We start from the raw sequence: 15,631 nt of genomic DNA, 5'->3' as shown, positions 1-15,631 counted from the left end.
CTAAATCACCCTCCGGTGTCACCGTCCCCACACACAACCACCCGACTCCCTTCACATCTGCAGGACAGGGAGGGAAAAACCCTTAAAACACTGTTTCTGCCCGGTTTCGAACCGGGGGCCTTTCGCGTGTGAGGCGAACGTGATAACCACTACACTACAGAAACGGGGTGACCCTGGTGCTCTGCACCCTCTCCGGAATGGGCTGAACCCCGCTTCCCTCACTGGGTGCTCCCAAGCACCACAAACCCCTCTGCAAAATGCACCCCTCTCCCACGGTGCTCCTCCGGCCCGCAACACAAAACCACCTCCTTTTAGGCCATTTTCTCTGCCTGTTGCGCGACGGCTCGTGGGCCGTCACCCCAAGCACGCAGATGCCCCGCTGCCTGCAAGGGGTTTGTACGCTCGGGCGCACGCTTGCCTCACACGCCAAAGGTCCTCGCCTCAAAACCGAGCGGAAACAGCCTCATAGTTTTTCCGGAAAACACAAAACAACGGAGCCGCTTGCTTCTGCTGCCCCATCCAGAGACCAGACCTTTGTGCCCTCATCAGGCATTATGACCTGACTGGGGTTTGGGTGGCGTTCCTCCAGCATAAACCCAAGCCAAAGACAAGGGGTCAGTTCTGCTGCCCAATATGAATGCATTTTTTTTGCAGGAATCACAGCATTTCTACATATGTTATACATATACCTATATCTAAAGTTAAGTATAGAGGTGTGCCTCGTGATAGAGAAAGTTCAGGTTTCCAGAGCGGGGACGGCCCTCCTCGCGTTTTGTTTTCCAGCCCCGCTGCTCTGCGTTTGGAAGCAATGCTGTCCTGAAGGGCGTGAATGGGTGAAAAATGAAGGGGATGCTTGAAAAACACCCCAAAAAGCCGTGTTTCTGCCTGGTTTCGAACCAAGGACCTTTCGCGTGTTAGGCGAACGTGATAACCACTACACTACAGAAACCTGGGAATGGCCCTCTGGGGCGTCCCATTTCTGGGAATTCACAAGAAACGTTCTTTTCACTAGAGTTTCAGTGCTCCCCACACCTCTTTCACCTTTCTTTCCTTCTTCGGACCCTTCTTTTCTTTCCCCTCGTCTTCCAACACCACCCAACACAAAAAATTAACCCTCTCCCTTTCACAACACCCAGCCGGGACACCCTTCTTCCTCACCTCTTCACCGTCGCTGTCGAAGCAAGGGACGCAACCAAGGGAAACACAACACGGGCTGCTTTGGACAGCCCGATGCAATTCCCCAGTCAAAACTCCTTTTTGACGCAGGAAACGCACCGTCAAAGGCGCCTTCCCCAGAGACACCCCAAAAACAAGGAGGAGGAGGACGAGGAGTCTCCAGCCACTGCTTGGCAAAGGCCTGCACCAAGGTCCCTTCTCCAGCTGGCCAAACCACAGCTAAATCACCCTCCGGCGTCACCGTCCCCACACACAACCACCCGACTCCCTTCACATCTGCAGGACAGGGAGGGAAAAACCCTTAAAACGCTGTTTCTGCCCGGTTTCGAACCGGGGGCCTTTCGCGTGTGAGGCGAACGTGATAACCACTACACTACAGAAACGGGGTGACCCTGGTGCTCTGCACCCTCTCCGGAATGGGCTGAACCCCGCTTCCCTCACTGCGTGCTCCCAAGCACCACAAACCCCTCTGCAAAATGCACCCCTCTCCCACGGTGCTCCTCCAGCTTGCAACACAAAACCACCTCGGTTTAGGCCATTTTCTCTGCCTGTTGCGCGACGGCTCGTGGGCCGTCACCCCCAAGCACGCAGATGCCCCGCTGCCTGCAAGGGGTTTGTACGCTCGGGCGCGCGCTTGCCTCACACGCCAAAGGTCCTCGCCTCAAAACCGGGCGGAAACAGCCTCATAGTTTTTCCGGAAAACACAAAACAACAGAGCCGCTTGCTTCCGCTGCCCCATCCAGAGACCAGACCTTTGTGCCCTCATCAGGCATTATGACCTGATTGGGGTTTGGGTGGCGTTCCTCCAGCATAAACCCCAAGCCAAAGACAAGGGGTCAGTTCTGCTGCCCAATATGAATGCATTTTTTTGCAGGGATCAAAGCATTTCTACGTATATTATACATATACCGACATCTAAAGTTAAGTATAGAGGTGTGCCTCGTGATAGAGGAAGTTCCGGTTTCCAGAGCGGGGACGGCCCTTCTCCTGTTTTGATTTCCAGCTCCGCTGCTCTGCGTTTGGAAGCAATGCTTTCCTGAAGGGCGTGAACGGGTGAAAAATGAAGGGGATGCTTGAAAAACACCCCAAAACGCCCAAAAGCTGTGTTTCTGCCTGGTTTCGAACCAGGGACCTTTCGCGTGTTAGGCGAACGTGATAACCACTACACTACAGAAACCTGGGAATGGCCCTCCGTGGCATCCCATTTCTGGGAATTCACAAGAAACGTTCTTTTCACTAGAGTTTCAGTGCTCCCCACACCTCTTTCACCTTTCTTTCCCTCTTCGGACCCTTCTTTCCTTTCCCCTCGCCTTCCAACACCACCCACCACAAAAAATTAACCCTCTCCCTTTCACAACACCCAGCCGGGACACCCTTCTTCCTCACCTCTTCACCGTCGCCGTCAAAGCAAGGGACGCAACCAAGGGAAACACAACACGGGCTGCTTTGGACAGCCCGACGCAATTCCCCAGTCAAAACTCCTTTTTAAAAGGAGGAAACGCACCATCAAAGGCGCCTTCCCCAGAGACACCCCAAAAACAAGGAGGAGGAGGACGAGGAGTCTCCAGCCACTGCTTGGCAAAGGCCCGCGCCAAGGTCCCTTCTCCAGCTGGCCAAACCACAGCTAAATCACCCTCCGGCATCACCGTCCCCACACACAACCACCCGACTCCCTTCACATCTGCAGGACAGGGAGGGAAAAACCATTAAAACACTGTTTCTGCCCGGTTTCGAACCGGGGGCCTTTCGCGTGTGAGGCGAACGTGATAACCACTACACTACAGAAACGGGGTGACCCTGGTGCTCTGCACCCTCTCCGGAATGGGCTGAACCCCGCTTCCCTCACTGGGTGCTCCCAAGCACCACAAACCCCTCTGCAAAATGCACCCCTCTCCCACGGTGCTCCTCCGGCTCGCAACACAAAACCACCTCCTTTTAGGCCATTTTCTCTGCCTGTTGCGCGACGGCTCGTGGGCCGTCACCCCCAAGCATGCAGATGCCCCGCTGCCTGCAAGGGGTTTGTACGCTCGGGCGCACGCTTGCCTCACACGCCAAAGGTCCTCGCCTCAAAACCGGGCGGAAACAGCCTCATAGTTTTTCCGGAAAACACAAAACAACAGAGCCGCTTGCTTCCGCTGCCCCATCCAGAGACCAGACCTTTGTGCCCTCATCAGGCATTATGACCTGACTGGGGTTTGGGTGGCGTTCCTCCAGCATAAACCCCAAGCCAAAGACAAGGGGTCAGTTCTGCTGCCCAATATGAATGCATTTTTTGCAGGAATCACAGCACTTCTATGTATATTATACATATACCTATATCTAAAGTTAAGTATAGAGGTGTGCCTCGTGATAGAGAAAGTTCAGGTTTCCAGAGCGGGGATGGCCCTTCTCCCGTTTTGTTTTGCAGCCCTGCTGCTCTGCGTTTGGAAGCAATGCTTTCCTGAAGGGCGTGAATGGGTGAAAAATGAAGGGGATGCTTGAAAAACACCCCAAAAGTTGTGTTTCTGCCTGGTTTCGAACCAGGGACCTTTCGCGTGTTAGGCGAACGTGATAACCACTACACTACAGAAACGCAATGTAGGGTGCTGGGGGTGACCCACTCGTGACAGGATGGACCCAGGTCTCTTCCTCCACCTTCTCCCAGCTCCTTTTCTACAGAAATTTCCCTCAAATTTACTGTTAGCATTAGAAAATGATCATTTTTTTGTAGCCATCCAGACTCTGGGGTATGAGGAAGATGAGGTTTTACTTGGGACAGGGCCCAACACCGACGTGCAGAGAAGTCCTGTGAGACCCCCGAGGAGGAAAAATGATGATTTTTTAAAAACTTCATCCTTTCTGTGGTGATGAACTTTCCCTGACCGGGAATCGAACCCGGGCCACGGCGGTGAAAGCGCCGGATCCTAGCCACTAGACCACCAGGGAGAGGCGATGTGATGAAAAACAAATGTTTTTAATTAATTTAGCTAGATCTTTAAAATTCATGTTGTTATTTTTAATTGATTTTGCTATTTTTGATTAATTTTACGGCCGGAGCAAAGCAGCTCTGTCGGGCTGATGGGAGGCGGCAACTTGGGGCGGGCTCAATGTGCAGAGATAAAGGATGAGATTGGTAAAATTTAAGCAAATCTTAGCTCCCTGGTGGTCTAGTGGCTAGGATTCGGCGCTTTCACCGCCGCGGCCCGGGTTCGATTCCCGGTCAGGGAAACGCAAGTCAATGTTTTTGTAAAATTAAGCTGAATTTATACATTCCCTCCCATCTCGGCTGGATTTCCGCCTTTCTCTAGGAAACAGAAGATTAAAGCAGTCGAGCTGTTTCTGTGAGAATGGTCTGGTGGGACTGAGTTCATGAGAGCATTTACTCTGCTCCCCTTCCCTGTATCAGGGGGCTTTTGGGGGACACAGACGCTTTAATGGATTCCTGCACATTCCTAACTATCCAGGCCGCGCTGAACCTGCTGCCCCACTTGCCGCTGTGCCCCCAGGGAAAATACTAATGCACAGACTAAAATAAATCCACTCCTGCAACTTGTGCTGTAAAGAGATTTTTTTGCAGCCGCGGCCATTCCAGAGTTTGGAGGACTATTGACCCACAAAGTTCATGAAAAGGAGTAAAAAAGGAAATATCTAGGCCTGTTTCTGCCCGGTTTCGAACCGGGGACCTTTCGCGTGTGAGGCGAACGTGATAACCACTACACTACAGAAACCCGCCACGGCCCCCTTAAGGGCTCCCTCTGCCCTCACCTGTATCCCCATCCTTAATCCCTCTGGGGTACCAAAACACGCGTGGAAAAAAATAGAGCTTTTCCACGGAACTCACACGGCATTCCACCTTCCTGCCGCTGTCGCTATTATTTCGCCAAGCGGGAAGCGTTTCACAGCGCTTTTAATTGCAGGACCAAAAATCGCATGAATTTGCGTAAATGCCAAAATTGCCTCGCAGGACCCGGGCGGGGAGGGTTTTTCAGCCTCTCCAAAAAATCTGTCTGCTGGGGTGTTTCGCCTCACTCCCAGCCCGAGCACGGGCAGGAAAGAAGGGCTGAAACCACCGGAATCCCGCACCAAAATGAGGGCAAAAAGACGGTTTTTTAACAGCCCGGCTAGCTCAGTCGGTAGAGCATGAGACTCTTAATCTCAGGGTCGTGGGTTCGAGCCCCACGTTGGGCGCCTAGTCTTTTTGGTTTTTTCCCCCACGCTACCACGACTCAGCTGAAAATTATTCCCGACCATTTCAGTGCTCCCCCGCCGATAACCACCATAAAACCCCGAAAGAAACGGCCCCCCCAAAACCCTTAATGTTTAGCATCGCTATTTTCCCTTTCTAGCAAAAATTCGTCACCGTCAGGATGGCCGAGTGGTCTAAGGCGCCAGACTCAAGGCTCTGCCTTCCCGAGGTTGGGTATTCTGGTCTCCGTGTGGAGGCGTGGGTTCAAATCCCACTCCTGACAGGTGTCCTTTTTTTTTGAGCTCATTCCTCCAAAAAAGCTCATTTTCCCCTTGCGCCGCTCCCTCCGGCCGAAACCACCCCAGCGCTGTGTGATTATATCGCAAAAATCGATTACATTGGTGTTTTCTCCCAGCGATGGGTCCCACCGTGGGGCGCGGAGGGCGCGGAAGGGCTCGTTTCGCTTTTTTTTTTTTAACCGAATTCAGGCTTTTTTTTTTTTCGCACTCCTCGGTGGTGAAACCAGCTTGCTTTCTTGAAATCAGCCGAACGGCCCCAAAAAATAAGGTGGGTTTTGGAGCAGCTCTTAAAGGAGGCGGTCTTGGAGCCCGACTTGGGCAGGGCGGAATGTGCAGTCAGGGTGCGGGCAGGCAGGAAAGCCCTGCCGGGAGCGTTTCTGTAGTGTAGTGGTTATCACGTTCGCCTCACACGCGAAAGGTCCCCGGTTCGAAACCGGGCAGAAACACTTACTTTTTTCCCCTTCTTTCCTTGCTTGTTTCCTTTGGGGGGGAGTGTCAATTTTTTTTTATTATTATTCACCACCACCACCTCCCCCCCCGAAAATACTGCCTTTCCAATTTCTCCCAGGTTTTTGCACGGTTCGGATAAATACTTCTCGCTGCTACCCATATCAAATAAAATTCCTAAATAGTAAATAACACCTATAATAAAAATAAATAATACCCATTGCTAAATAAAAGAGGTGCGGCTGGGCTGCAGCAGGCTGCCAAGTGGCTCTGGGGATGCCTGGCTGCTGTAGCAGGTTGGAGGGGGCATCCTGCCGAGGCAGATGTGCACGCGTGGGAAGGTATAGGAACAAAAAGAGGAGATAAGGAATGTTTCGGGGGGGGGCGTCTTATTATACTGCGAAAGGCTTTTTCCCCAAAAAAAAAGGGGTCTGGGAAAAGGATCTTCCCTGACCGGGAATCGAACCCGGGCCGCGGCGGTGAGAGCGCCGAATCCTAACCACTAGACCACCAGGGAGGCTGCACACAACTCATCGCACGCTGCCGGATCGCAGGCAGGACCGATTACTGCATTTCCTTGAGCTGTTTCCCGTTTCTTTTCGGCCCTTTTCCCCTGTCCTCACCGCACCCTCCACCTCATCCCCTCGTCGGTGCAGCTCAAGCAGAAGGGTTGTCCCAGCAGCCAGCCCATGGCTTTCCCTCGGGGAATTGCGGCATTTCCCGGCCACCGGATGATCAGATTGACACACATCCAGGTGTTTCCTTGGAGGGAAAGGAAGCAAAGGCCACCCCTTGCACACAGCTTGTTACTGGGAACCAGTTTGGAGCTGCTCATCCCGGACGTGCTCTCCCTGGGGCGCACTGCCTCGCTGTTGCGTGACGGGAAGCTCTGGCTGTGCTGCTCGCGCCGTGAATTCTCCTGCATATGCAAAGCAAACAAGCAGGGCTGTTCTCTGCATGCAAAAAAAAAAATTAATTGTGAGGCATGCAGCAGCTTCCAGAAGGGTTTTGCGTATACGTGGGTGTGTGGAGCCCTGCGAGAACATCTTCAATCATCTGCTGCTACTTAGGGCCAAGCTCCTGAAATGCATTTTGGCTCCTGACTATGACTTAAAGACTGAAACGCCGGGGAGTTTAAGCAGAAGCACTGTCGTGTGATGCAGCTATCGTTACCTTGCTCTGCCCAGCTGGGGATTTTGCGGAGGTTCCCATTCGCTGCCCTTGAAGTGCCAGGACAAAACCACCACAACACCAGGCTGCAGAGGAGGCAATTTCTTATTCTCCTTTCCGTAGTTTGCATTTGGCAGCTGAGGCAAACAAAGCTTTTCAAGCGATCAAAGGCACATCTGTACAATCGGTTTGGATATCTGAAAGCACTGACTCCCTCCATTGGGAAATGCTCCCGTGAGCACCCTCCACCCCTCCTGGCTTCCTCCTTACGCCCCCAAATATTCATCAGCCAACAGCTCAGCCCGAGGCTGGTGCCCAATAAGAGGTTAAAGCCAACTCTGCTTTGGGAAGGATTTCTTTCTCTTGGTTTTAGGCATCTACAGGAGACATGTCTCTATGCCATCTAGTCAATCTGGGCTCCCTCTGTAATCAGAGGAGAGAAGTAAATACTCCTACACGCGCTTGTCGAGCCATTTCTAGATGAGATAAATTACAATTTGCCACCGTTCTCCACGGACTCTGGAGGGACCGTAGCCTGGATAGCTGCACATGGAGAGGTGAGTCCTTACAATGTCCAAAGGTGTGGACACCACACAGCACTAAGCACCGATCCGACACGAGCTCACACCAGGGATGCAGGTACTTTTGACGATTTAAAGCACCTTTCCACCAGATCAGGTCTTGTCTATCTCGCCCTTGGATTAGATTATTACCACCTTTTCAGAGACTGCATAAAACTTGAAGCCATCGTGAAGTCCTCCAGGCTTTTGCATCGTCATCCACAGCATCTACGCTCAGTTGCACAGCTGAAAGCTCAGTGAGCCAAAAAAAGGGGTCCAGCAAACAGCAGGGATGCGTGACCAGTCAGAGAGGGAGAGAAACTGGGAACTGGCTCAGCATGCGTTCGGCTCAGCTCTATCCCTGTCCTCTGACAGAGAGGTTTTCGGAAGAGGTTTGTGGGCATGGATGCACCAGGGCAGCATCGCCGGCAGAGCCGCCCGACGACAGAGCAAGGCAGGTTTTTTTGGGGGAGCAGAGCAGCCCCTCTCCCGTACAAGCTCTGAACCAACCGATGCTTCTTGTTGACATAAATGATGGAGAAAGGAGAATTTTTCGTCCCAGATCGTGCATTCTTCATGCTCCCAAAAGCCATCTCTGGGGTGATGAGTCCCCACGGTCTCCCCAGACCCCGGCAAGTGAGACTCGAGCGGATGCTGTCCCATGGGGGGGGGTCAGGGGGAGAGGGTGAACTGGCACCCCCTCCCCAGGCAGAGCAGGGGGAGGATTTGCTCCCCTGCAAAGGATGTTGGGGGGTAGGTGAAGATCGGTGCCTCGTTATTGGAGTCAAAAAACGCCACTCGCCCCGCCTCGTAGTCCAGGTAAATCCCGATCACCTTGGGGGCAGCGAGCAGGGAGATGGGGATGGTAGGAGAGGTGAGAGCCTGGTACTGGCTCCCACACTGCCCCACCGCCCAGATCCCCACCTTGGGGTTGACGCTGATCCGTCCCTTCCTCCTCACTGACTCCTTGGCCACTCCAACAGCCCAGGCTTCCCCATCGCCCACCTCCACCTCCCAGTAATGCCTCCCCGCGCTGAAACCCTCGCAGCCCAAGACGCAGCGAGACGAGTCGAAGCGCTTGGGGTTGTCGGGTACGGGCTGGCGGGTGTCTTCCCACCTCACGCGCTTGCGATCCTCGGACAGGACGAGCCGGGGATGTGCCGTCTCTGGATCCAGCGTCAAACTCACTGGGGACAGAGAGAAGATGAGCATCACAGGTACGGCTCCCTCCTCAAGGGCATTAGGGTCACGTTTTCCCCATCTTCCCCCAGCCTGTCCTTGGGATGCTCCGGCTCCCAGTCCCTGTTTGCTGGAGCAGAGCAGGAATGGTTTTATGCCCGTGAGCGAGATTGAAAGAGTAGAAAAGACGGCTGCATGAAGGGAACTTGATTTAGAGTAAGAGTAAGGCTTTGAAGTGTGGATATTTTGGCTGGGAGTCTCCAGGCCATTGAAAAGAGGAAAGAAATCCTCAGGTGTCCCATGACTTGCTTTTTTTAAGTTCCCATGTGGAAATATTTGCAATTTTCACCTTTGGTCTCATTCAGAGAGGTGATTTCCAAAGGTGACGCTGACCCGACGTGAGGTCCCACAGCACCCCAACACTTACCATGCTCCCCCAGCTCTGCCAGGAGGCAAACTCGCCCTCTCTCACGTAATCAACCAGAGTAATTGCTTCTTCCTATGCTAACACGGCTGCAGCTCTGCAGGGTACGTTGGAAGTACTCCTCCACAGCATTTCACCAGGACTTCTCCTACCTAGCTGAGATCTCCTTCCTTAGATCTGCTGCAGACAGACCTAGCACAACCTCATACCCTCTCCTCCCCGGTTCCTCTGTACCTTGAAATTTCATCAGCATCTCTTTGAGGGCAGTATGTTTCTGAGGAAGATCGGGGGGGTTCTCTCCCAGCTCAGGCGATGTCTCTGCTGGCTTCTGGGCACCGTCCTTCTCAAGCCTGGAAAGAAGGAAGACCTTTCTAATAATACTTCCTTCACGCATAATTGTCATTATGCACTGACCAATTTTCAGCTGGGGTTTCTTATAAAGAAACAAGTAATATTAGGACTAGAGCGAAGGCTTGGTCCTAGGGCACTCATTAATGAGCTCCCGGAGAAGGGTTTGCTGACCCAGGGTACGCATCTATTTCGTTCCCAAACACCAGGGAAGAGTCCCTGGATGGTAAAGGCTTTCCATCATGACCAGTAGCGCTCTACATCAAGCGAAATGCAGGCAATAAAAAACGCCGTTCCTTGCCCACAGAGCTGGAGGTACCATCATCCCATCTGATACCTTTCCCTGGTCTTCAGCATCCTACTTGGACCTTTTGCGGTGTCCTAGTCATCTCCTACATGTCTGTACAGTCCCTAGCATATGGGGATCATAAGTGGCTGGGGTTTCGGAGTCCATCAGTGTCAGCACCGTAGAGATAAACAACATTAACATCGCAAGAACACGTGAAAGGAGCCGCAAACCTGCTCAAGATGTTTCTGCTGTCCTACAAGGGAAAGATGAGAGAAGGAGCATTAGGTCAGAGCAAAGTCAGCCTGATTGATAGTAAACAACAAGCAGCTACCGCAGGGCTGTGTGGTGACTCGGGCAACTCAAGGCACTGCTCCGTCTAAATTATGGGTCTAAAATGAGTACCTTAATCCTGATCTGCCTGCACAGTGTTTGCAGATCTGCTGGGGAGTTAGGTGAGGTCATGGCAACATCACTTAGCGAGCAGCTCGTAGTTACCTGCCATCACCCACCACCTTTCATGTCCCTACTCTTCCAGTATGGGCGTTATTACCACTAATGCACACCACGGCTTCAGCGTATTTGAATGTTTTAAATCGGGAGTTAACCAGAGCCTGGAGGTGGGCTCAGGTGATGGCTTTGGATGACTACCTAAAGACGAGATGAGTGCCTGTTGTTTCTCCACTGCGTACGAAGGAACTTGGACAATTGTTTTGGATGTAGACACGTACAACCAGATGGATGAATCCCATACCCATGTAAATAGACAGTGATTTAAACAAACTGTGGTTGATTTAAAATATTCAAGTGGACAGCTGGGCCGTGTTTGTGATCATTGAAGAAAATAATTTAAAAAAAAAAAAAAACTTTGAAAGATACATTTTAAAAGAAGCATTCAGAATTAATTTGACTCCTGGACTGGTGACACCAGTGGTGTTCAAGGCCAACGGTCTTCAGAGGGGCCTGAGGTCTCACCTGCAGGAATTCACACGCTGGCTGCTGACACTTCTCCTCCAGTTCACGGATCTGCTCGCCGATGGAGGAGATCTCCTCCAAGAGCCTGTTGATGTTCTCCTCCTGTCTCCTCATGATCTCCTGGTCCAGCTTTGCCAGCCGGTCCAAGAGGAGACGTTCTTGTCCCTCCACGAACTGGTGCAGCTCCTTGACTTCAGACACAACCTTCTGCCTCTCCGTTTCCACTTGTTCCTGCAACGAGAACCAACGCACGCAAGGGAGAGGCAGGGCTGGGGACAGAAACGGGTCAGAAAAATTGCAGCGGAGCTGATTTAACGCGATGACTTGTAACACAGCCATAATTCCAGTGCCTGTTGCAGAGCAGAGGAATAATTAAGACAATTTTTTTTGCCATTTCTAGGCTGAAGTTGCTGGCAAAGGACGTTTCCCATGGACTGCAATCTTTCTACCCGAAATGCTCCAGGCCCTTGAACAACAAGGGAAGATACAAAATAAAACCATAAGCAGATTAGTCAGCGAAAGAGGTCAGGGAAAGGGAAAACAAGGCAAGAAAGAAGCAATCGGGTGATTCCCATTTTCTGTATGTATTAATAGGGGGAATCTGGGAACGTGCCCCACTTGTGAGCAAACTGAGGAAGAAAAAGATGAACAATAACCTGGCAAAATCCAACACATGCTCCCAGCCTGCTAAGACATACAAGCAGCAGGAGACATGGGGAAAATGGGAGTGTTTTTTAATCTGCCCTGGGGACAGGCTGTCACCACCGCCCAGACCTTACCCCAATGGAGAGGACATTCCTCTGCATGTGCAAGGGACCGTGGAGATGTGATCTTTGGCCATGGCACATCTCCTGTCTCCACATCCACCACCATGGCCAGAGGGACAACCGAAAGGAAAGGGAGAAAGCCATCACCACCCAGGGACAGACACTTACGAGGAAGTCCAGGCTTTTCCCTTCCTCGACCATTTTCAGCCCCAGCAGCTTTTCTCTCCTGTCCTTCAGGATCTGCACGTGAGCCTGGAATTTCTCCTGAGTGGACAAGAAACACCTTGTTGGTGCATTTTCTTCCTCTAGCTGGTCCACCCCTCTACCCTCATCCCACCTATTCAGGTTTATCTCCTACAAACTCAGATTCTTCCCTGCTTAATAACACGATAATCTGGCTCTGGGAATTCATAAACCCTGATTTCTGGGAGAGCAGGGCAGCCAGAACAGGTTGCTTTCTCCAACAACCAGGGTGAAATTCATGGCATACATTGGAAAAGACTCAGGCAAAGGACCAAATCAGCGTAAAAGGAGCTTTAAATGATTGGGGAGACCTGCTGGCGTCTGCTCAGGTTCAGCCTGTGCTCAGTGCTGACCCAAAACTTATAAGCTCGGGCTGTTTGCTCAGTTCAGCGGCCAAGGAATGTGTTTTTGGTCCTGGATAGGACATTCAAGCCAGTTTATGGCGGGGAGACCATTCCCTCCATCACCCTTGTGCAGTGAGACCGGGGCTACATCACACATCTGTGGTGAGAGCAAATTTTTCTTCCCACCTTCAGCGAAATCAGTTTTCACAACAACCAGCACATGCACGCCGTGAAACTGGAGCCCAGACCATTGACGTGCTGGAAAAACCAACCCTGCCTTGCACACCAGCGCCGTAAGACCAGATTCTGCCCTGTACATCTCCTGCACCCCAAATGTCCAAGACAGCATAGCTGACGCTGCTTTGAGCAGGAGGTTGGGTTAGATGATCTCCTGGGCTCCTTTCCAGCATGATTTATACGAGAACACCATGCTAATATGGAAATGACGGCTTCAAGACAGTCGGGGTGACCAGCAACGTAAGCGAGGGGGAGCACAGAGCAGGCAGGGTGGGGGTGGCTGTAATCCAATGCTCGTGCCACGATGCAGAAAGCAGACTGAAAGGGGTAGGAATCCAGATGTGCGCAAGCAGAGCAACCCACAGGGCAGCTCCCTGACCCGGTCCCCTCCTCCTCCCTCATCCCCACGCCACGTGCGGAGACCTCCCACCTTGTGCTCCTCCGCAGCCTCCTCGATGGGGACCACGGCGTGGACCCGGTGAGCCTGGGACTCTCTGCAAACCAGGCAGATGGGGGTCTGATCCTCCTCGCAGAAGAGTTTCAGAGCTTCCTGGTGCTTCTCACACAGCCTCTCCCCCCCTGCCCCTCCTTTGGCTGCCTGCAAGCTCAGCCGCTTGGCTATCTCGATGATTTTTGCCAGCTCCCGGTTGGGTCTCAGGTTTCTCTGCGGGGCCGTCTCTTTGCACTGAGGGCAGGCGAAATTCTCCTCGGCTTCCTCCCAGCAACGGGTGATGCACGCCCGGCAGAAGTTGTGTCCGCAATGGATGGAGACAGGGTCTTGGAAGAAGCCCAGGCAGATGGAGCAGGAGGCTTCGTCGCGGAAACTTTCGGCAGGGCTGTCTGCAGCCATGGTCTTGGCGGTGAGGATGACAGGGTAGCTTTCGTTTTCTGCCCCGGCTGGTCTTGCCCGTTGGCTGCTCCCCTTCCTGCAGGTGTCTCGGGCCCCGAGGGAGGTGAAAGTGAGCGGCGGAGGAGTTTTGCTGCTGAGATGCACCAGGTTTTCTCCGGGTTGCAACCGCTGCCGAGCAAAACCCTGCGCTGAGCAGCTGCAGAGGGGAAGGGAGAATCCCCCTTTCCCCAGGGACCCCGGTGGGCTGAAAAGAGATGAAATGGAAAATAAACATCCTTCATAGTTTCCTGGCTTGTTAGAGATCCACCTGCAGCTTCTGTATCACCCTCCTCCCCGCAAAAAATTAGCCGGGCAAATTGAGAAGTACCCCCTGCCCCAAGCCTCCCGACGGGGTCCAGCACCCAGAAACCAGCCTGGTTTCATTGCTCATTAATAAATGCGCTTTTAATTTATTAATTGAAGGGCACAGCCATGGGAATAGAGCTTAAGGAAGCCCCCTGCCACGAATAAGTCTCCCTTCTTCAAGTTAAACCACCGAGACACATCCTTCGCTGCTCATTTCACCTCTTTATTATTTAGCATACCTAACTGCCGGCTTCGCCGCCCTCCTGCCGGCGTCCTCATTTCTGCATGTGTACGTGCAGCTATAAATACTTTTATTGTTGCTTTCGATTCTCCTTTTAAACAGGATGCCTTTTCTTTCATGGTTCAGGGCTGAGCCTGGAGTCAGGCAGCAGCCGATTACCACGCACCCTCTTATCTTTAATTTTCCTTTTCTTCCAAGCTTGCCTGCAATTAAGGAAAGGAGGGGATTTTCTTCCACCCTGTAAATGAAATAAATAACTTCATGACCAGCCATCCCCCTCACTCAATCCGCTCAGAAGCGGGTTCTCCTCCACCCAAGATCCCACTGCGCTGCAGGAGAGCTTCCTTCGGCCCTCAGCCGCTGCGTTTTGGGGAAAAAAGGTGATATTTCAGGAACATCCTTCCAGCAATGGCAATCTCCCCTCCCACGGCTGCTTTTCGATTTGCAATGTACTTTCCTCCAGCTGCGCTGACCTTGCACGGTTGGTTGGGTGTCTGCCTGCATAAATGTGTTTTCACCCAGGAGCTTGCTCTTGCTTTTTGTGCATCAGTTTTTAAAAGCCTCAGCATCCCTGGTTTTCCTGCAAAGCCCCTCGCCTCGGGCTGTAGCAACGAGCCCCCAGATCCACCAAGACCTCATCCCAAACTGGGATTCATAACACCGAAGTGGTAAATGTCCTCCTCTCCTCCCCTCCATCCTTCTGCGGCTCTCCTGGAGGGACTGCAACATCGTTCTTCTTCCTCTTAGACAAGAAACCCCTAAATCACTCAATCCCTTGGACCATCAACCTGTGGCACGTGGAAGAGCCGCTCCCGGTCCAAAACCCTTTGCGTGCCAAAGCAAATGAGACTTATTTGCATTTGGCTGAGGCTGGGTAACGAAGCGACACATTTTCTGAGAACATCAGTAAATAACGCATCCGCCGTTATTTGTTTGCAAGTGTTTTCGGGGGTCATGATTTTCCGGTGCAGAGCTCCGTGCGCACAAACACTCAGACTGAAACCTGTGGTATGGTTTCATACTCGAGGCACCTTTTTTTTTTTGTTAATCTGGAGTTAAGGGTTGATTGAGTGGGGAATGAGATGTGCAGAGAGACTGGTGCTGGGATGGATACCCCTGAGGGGCTGCTTGACTCCGGCTTTTTCATTTAGGACTTTGCTTTCTCTCCTGCTCTTCTTCCTCCTGCTGTCCCACAAGTGCTGGCAGCATCATCACCTCTGCCCCAGCACCAAAAGCCACGTTGCCTCCCCGATTACCTACATGAGTCGCAAAGTCGGAGTAATCTCCCAGCGTTCGCCTGCAGCAGCTTTGCTCTTTGCTGCGCCTCTTTTGGGCTTGAAGCGGAGCTTGATGTGCCTGGAAAAGCATCTCCAAACCTAGCAACCAGTTGATTTTGCCAAGCCCTGGGGGCATTTGATGAGCGTTAACAGCCCCAAGCAGCTCCACTTGGGACCCTCCACACCCTGCCCATGGCCTCTATTTAAGCTCAGTCCTGGGGTGCAGTCCTTTTGCAAGCTGCCTTGGAGGAGCACCCATGCACGGCTGTGGCCTCTGCTGATCTATCCCTTTGTGATT

The 15,631-nt window shown here is 52.3% G+C and overlaps 1 protein-coding gene and 13 non-coding genes across 14 annotated transcripts; 4 read left to right on the top strand and 10 right to left on the bottom strand.

Annotated features, from left to right (window-relative positions):
* Window positions 1-91: 91 nt before the first annotated feature.
* On the bottom strand, window positions 92-164 carry TRNAV-CAC (transfer RNA valine (anticodon CAC)). The gene has a single exon. It is a non-coding gene; the product is annotated as a tRNA-Val (tRNA).
* A 712-nt stretch (window positions 165-876) lies between these two features.
* TRNAV-AAC (transfer RNA valine (anticodon AAC)) lies at window positions 877-949 on the bottom strand. Its single transcript has one exon. It is a non-coding gene; the product is annotated as a tRNA-Val (tRNA).
* A 537-nt stretch (window positions 950-1,486) lies between these two features.
* On the bottom strand, window positions 1,487-1,559 carry TRNAV-CAC (transfer RNA valine (anticodon CAC)). Its single transcript has one exon. It is a non-coding gene; the product is annotated as a tRNA-Val (tRNA).
* A 721-nt stretch (window positions 1,560-2,280) lies between these two features.
* Window positions 2,281-2,353, bottom strand: TRNAV-AAC (transfer RNA valine (anticodon AAC)). The gene has a single exon. It is a non-coding gene; the product is annotated as a tRNA-Val (tRNA).
* Window positions 2,354-2,891: 538 nt separating this feature from the next.
* TRNAV-CAC (transfer RNA valine (anticodon CAC)) lies at window positions 2,892-2,964 on the bottom strand. The gene has a single exon. It is a non-coding gene; the product is annotated as a tRNA-Val (tRNA).
* A 711-nt stretch (window positions 2,965-3,675) lies between these two features.
* On the bottom strand, window positions 3,676-3,748 carry TRNAV-AAC (transfer RNA valine (anticodon AAC)). Its single transcript has one exon. It is a non-coding gene; the product is annotated as a tRNA-Val (tRNA).
* Window positions 3,749-4,029: 281 nt separating this feature from the next.
* Window positions 4,030-4,101, bottom strand: TRNAE-UUC (transfer RNA glutamic acid (anticodon UUC)). Its single transcript has one exon. It is a non-coding gene; the product is annotated as a tRNA-Glu (tRNA).
* A 210-nt stretch (window positions 4,102-4,311) lies between these two features.
* Window positions 4,312-4,383, top strand: TRNAE-UUC (transfer RNA glutamic acid (anticodon UUC)). The gene has a single exon. It is a non-coding gene; the product is annotated as a tRNA-Glu (tRNA).
* Window positions 4,384-4,810: 427 nt separating this feature from the next.
* TRNAV-CAC (transfer RNA valine (anticodon CAC)) lies at window positions 4,811-4,883 on the bottom strand. Its single transcript has one exon. It is a non-coding gene; the product is annotated as a tRNA-Val (tRNA).
* A 387-nt stretch (window positions 4,884-5,270) lies between these two features.
* On the top strand, window positions 5,271-5,343 carry TRNAK-CUU (transfer RNA lysine (anticodon CUU)). Its single transcript has one exon. It is a non-coding gene; the product is annotated as a tRNA-Lys (tRNA).
* A 173-nt stretch (window positions 5,344-5,516) lies between these two features.
* Window positions 5,517-5,624, top strand: TRNAL-CAA (transfer RNA leucine (anticodon CAA)). The gene is made up of 2 exons: window positions 5,517-5,554; window positions 5,579-5,624. It is a non-coding gene; the product is annotated as a tRNA-Leu (tRNA).
* A 389-nt stretch (window positions 5,625-6,013) lies between these two features.
* TRNAV-CAC (transfer RNA valine (anticodon CAC)) lies at window positions 6,014-6,086 on the top strand. The gene has a single exon. It is a non-coding gene; the product is annotated as a tRNA-Val (tRNA).
* Window positions 6,087-6,532: 446 nt separating this feature from the next.
* On the bottom strand, window positions 6,533-6,604 carry TRNAE-CUC (transfer RNA glutamic acid (anticodon CUC)). Its single transcript has one exon. It is a non-coding gene; the product is annotated as a tRNA-Glu (tRNA).
* A 1,807-nt stretch (window positions 6,605-8,411) lies between these two features.
* LOC127029187 (E3 ubiquitin-protein ligase TRIM39-like) lies at window positions 8,412-13,470 on the bottom strand. Its single transcript, XM_050914803.1, has 6 exons — window positions 13,051-13,470; window positions 11,965-12,060; window positions 11,030-11,260; window positions 10,288-10,310; window positions 9,655-9,770; window positions 8,412-9,004 (listed from the first exon to the last, which is right to left on the bottom strand). Exons 1-6 carry the CDS (start codon window positions 13,468-13,470, stop codon window positions 8,490-8,492), a joined length of 1,401 nt encoding a protein of 466 aa, XP_050770760.1. The 3' UTR covers window positions 8,412-8,489.
* Window positions 13,471-15,631: the final 2,161 nt, after the last annotated feature.

The sequence above is a fragment of the Gymnogyps californianus genome, unplaced genomic scaffold, assembly GCF_018139145.2.
Source record: "Gymnogyps californianus isolate 813 unplaced genomic scaffold, ASM1813914v2 HiC_scaffold_84, whole genome shotgun sequence".
NCBI classification, from domain to species: Eukaryota; Metazoa; Chordata; class Aves; order Accipitriformes; family Cathartidae; genus Gymnogyps; species Gymnogyps californianus.
This window is presented reverse-complemented; position numbering and strand designations above follow the sequence as displayed.

Bases quoted from the DNA above. Each gene is read 5' to 3' on its own strand.
- LOC127029187 (XM_050914803.1), bottom strand. From the start codon at position 13,470: ATGGCTGCAGACAGCCCTGCCGAAAGTTTCCGCGACGAAGCCTCCTGC. The intron at 9,771-10,287 runs GTTTGCGGCTCC...CCTTCTTTCCAG, and splicing joins AGCAGAAACATCTTGAGCAG to GCTTGAGAAGGACGGTGCCC. The intron at 9,005-9,654 runs GTACAGAGGAAC...CTCTGTCCCCAG, and splicing joins GATGCTGATGAAATTTCAAG to TGAGTTTGACGCTGGATCCA.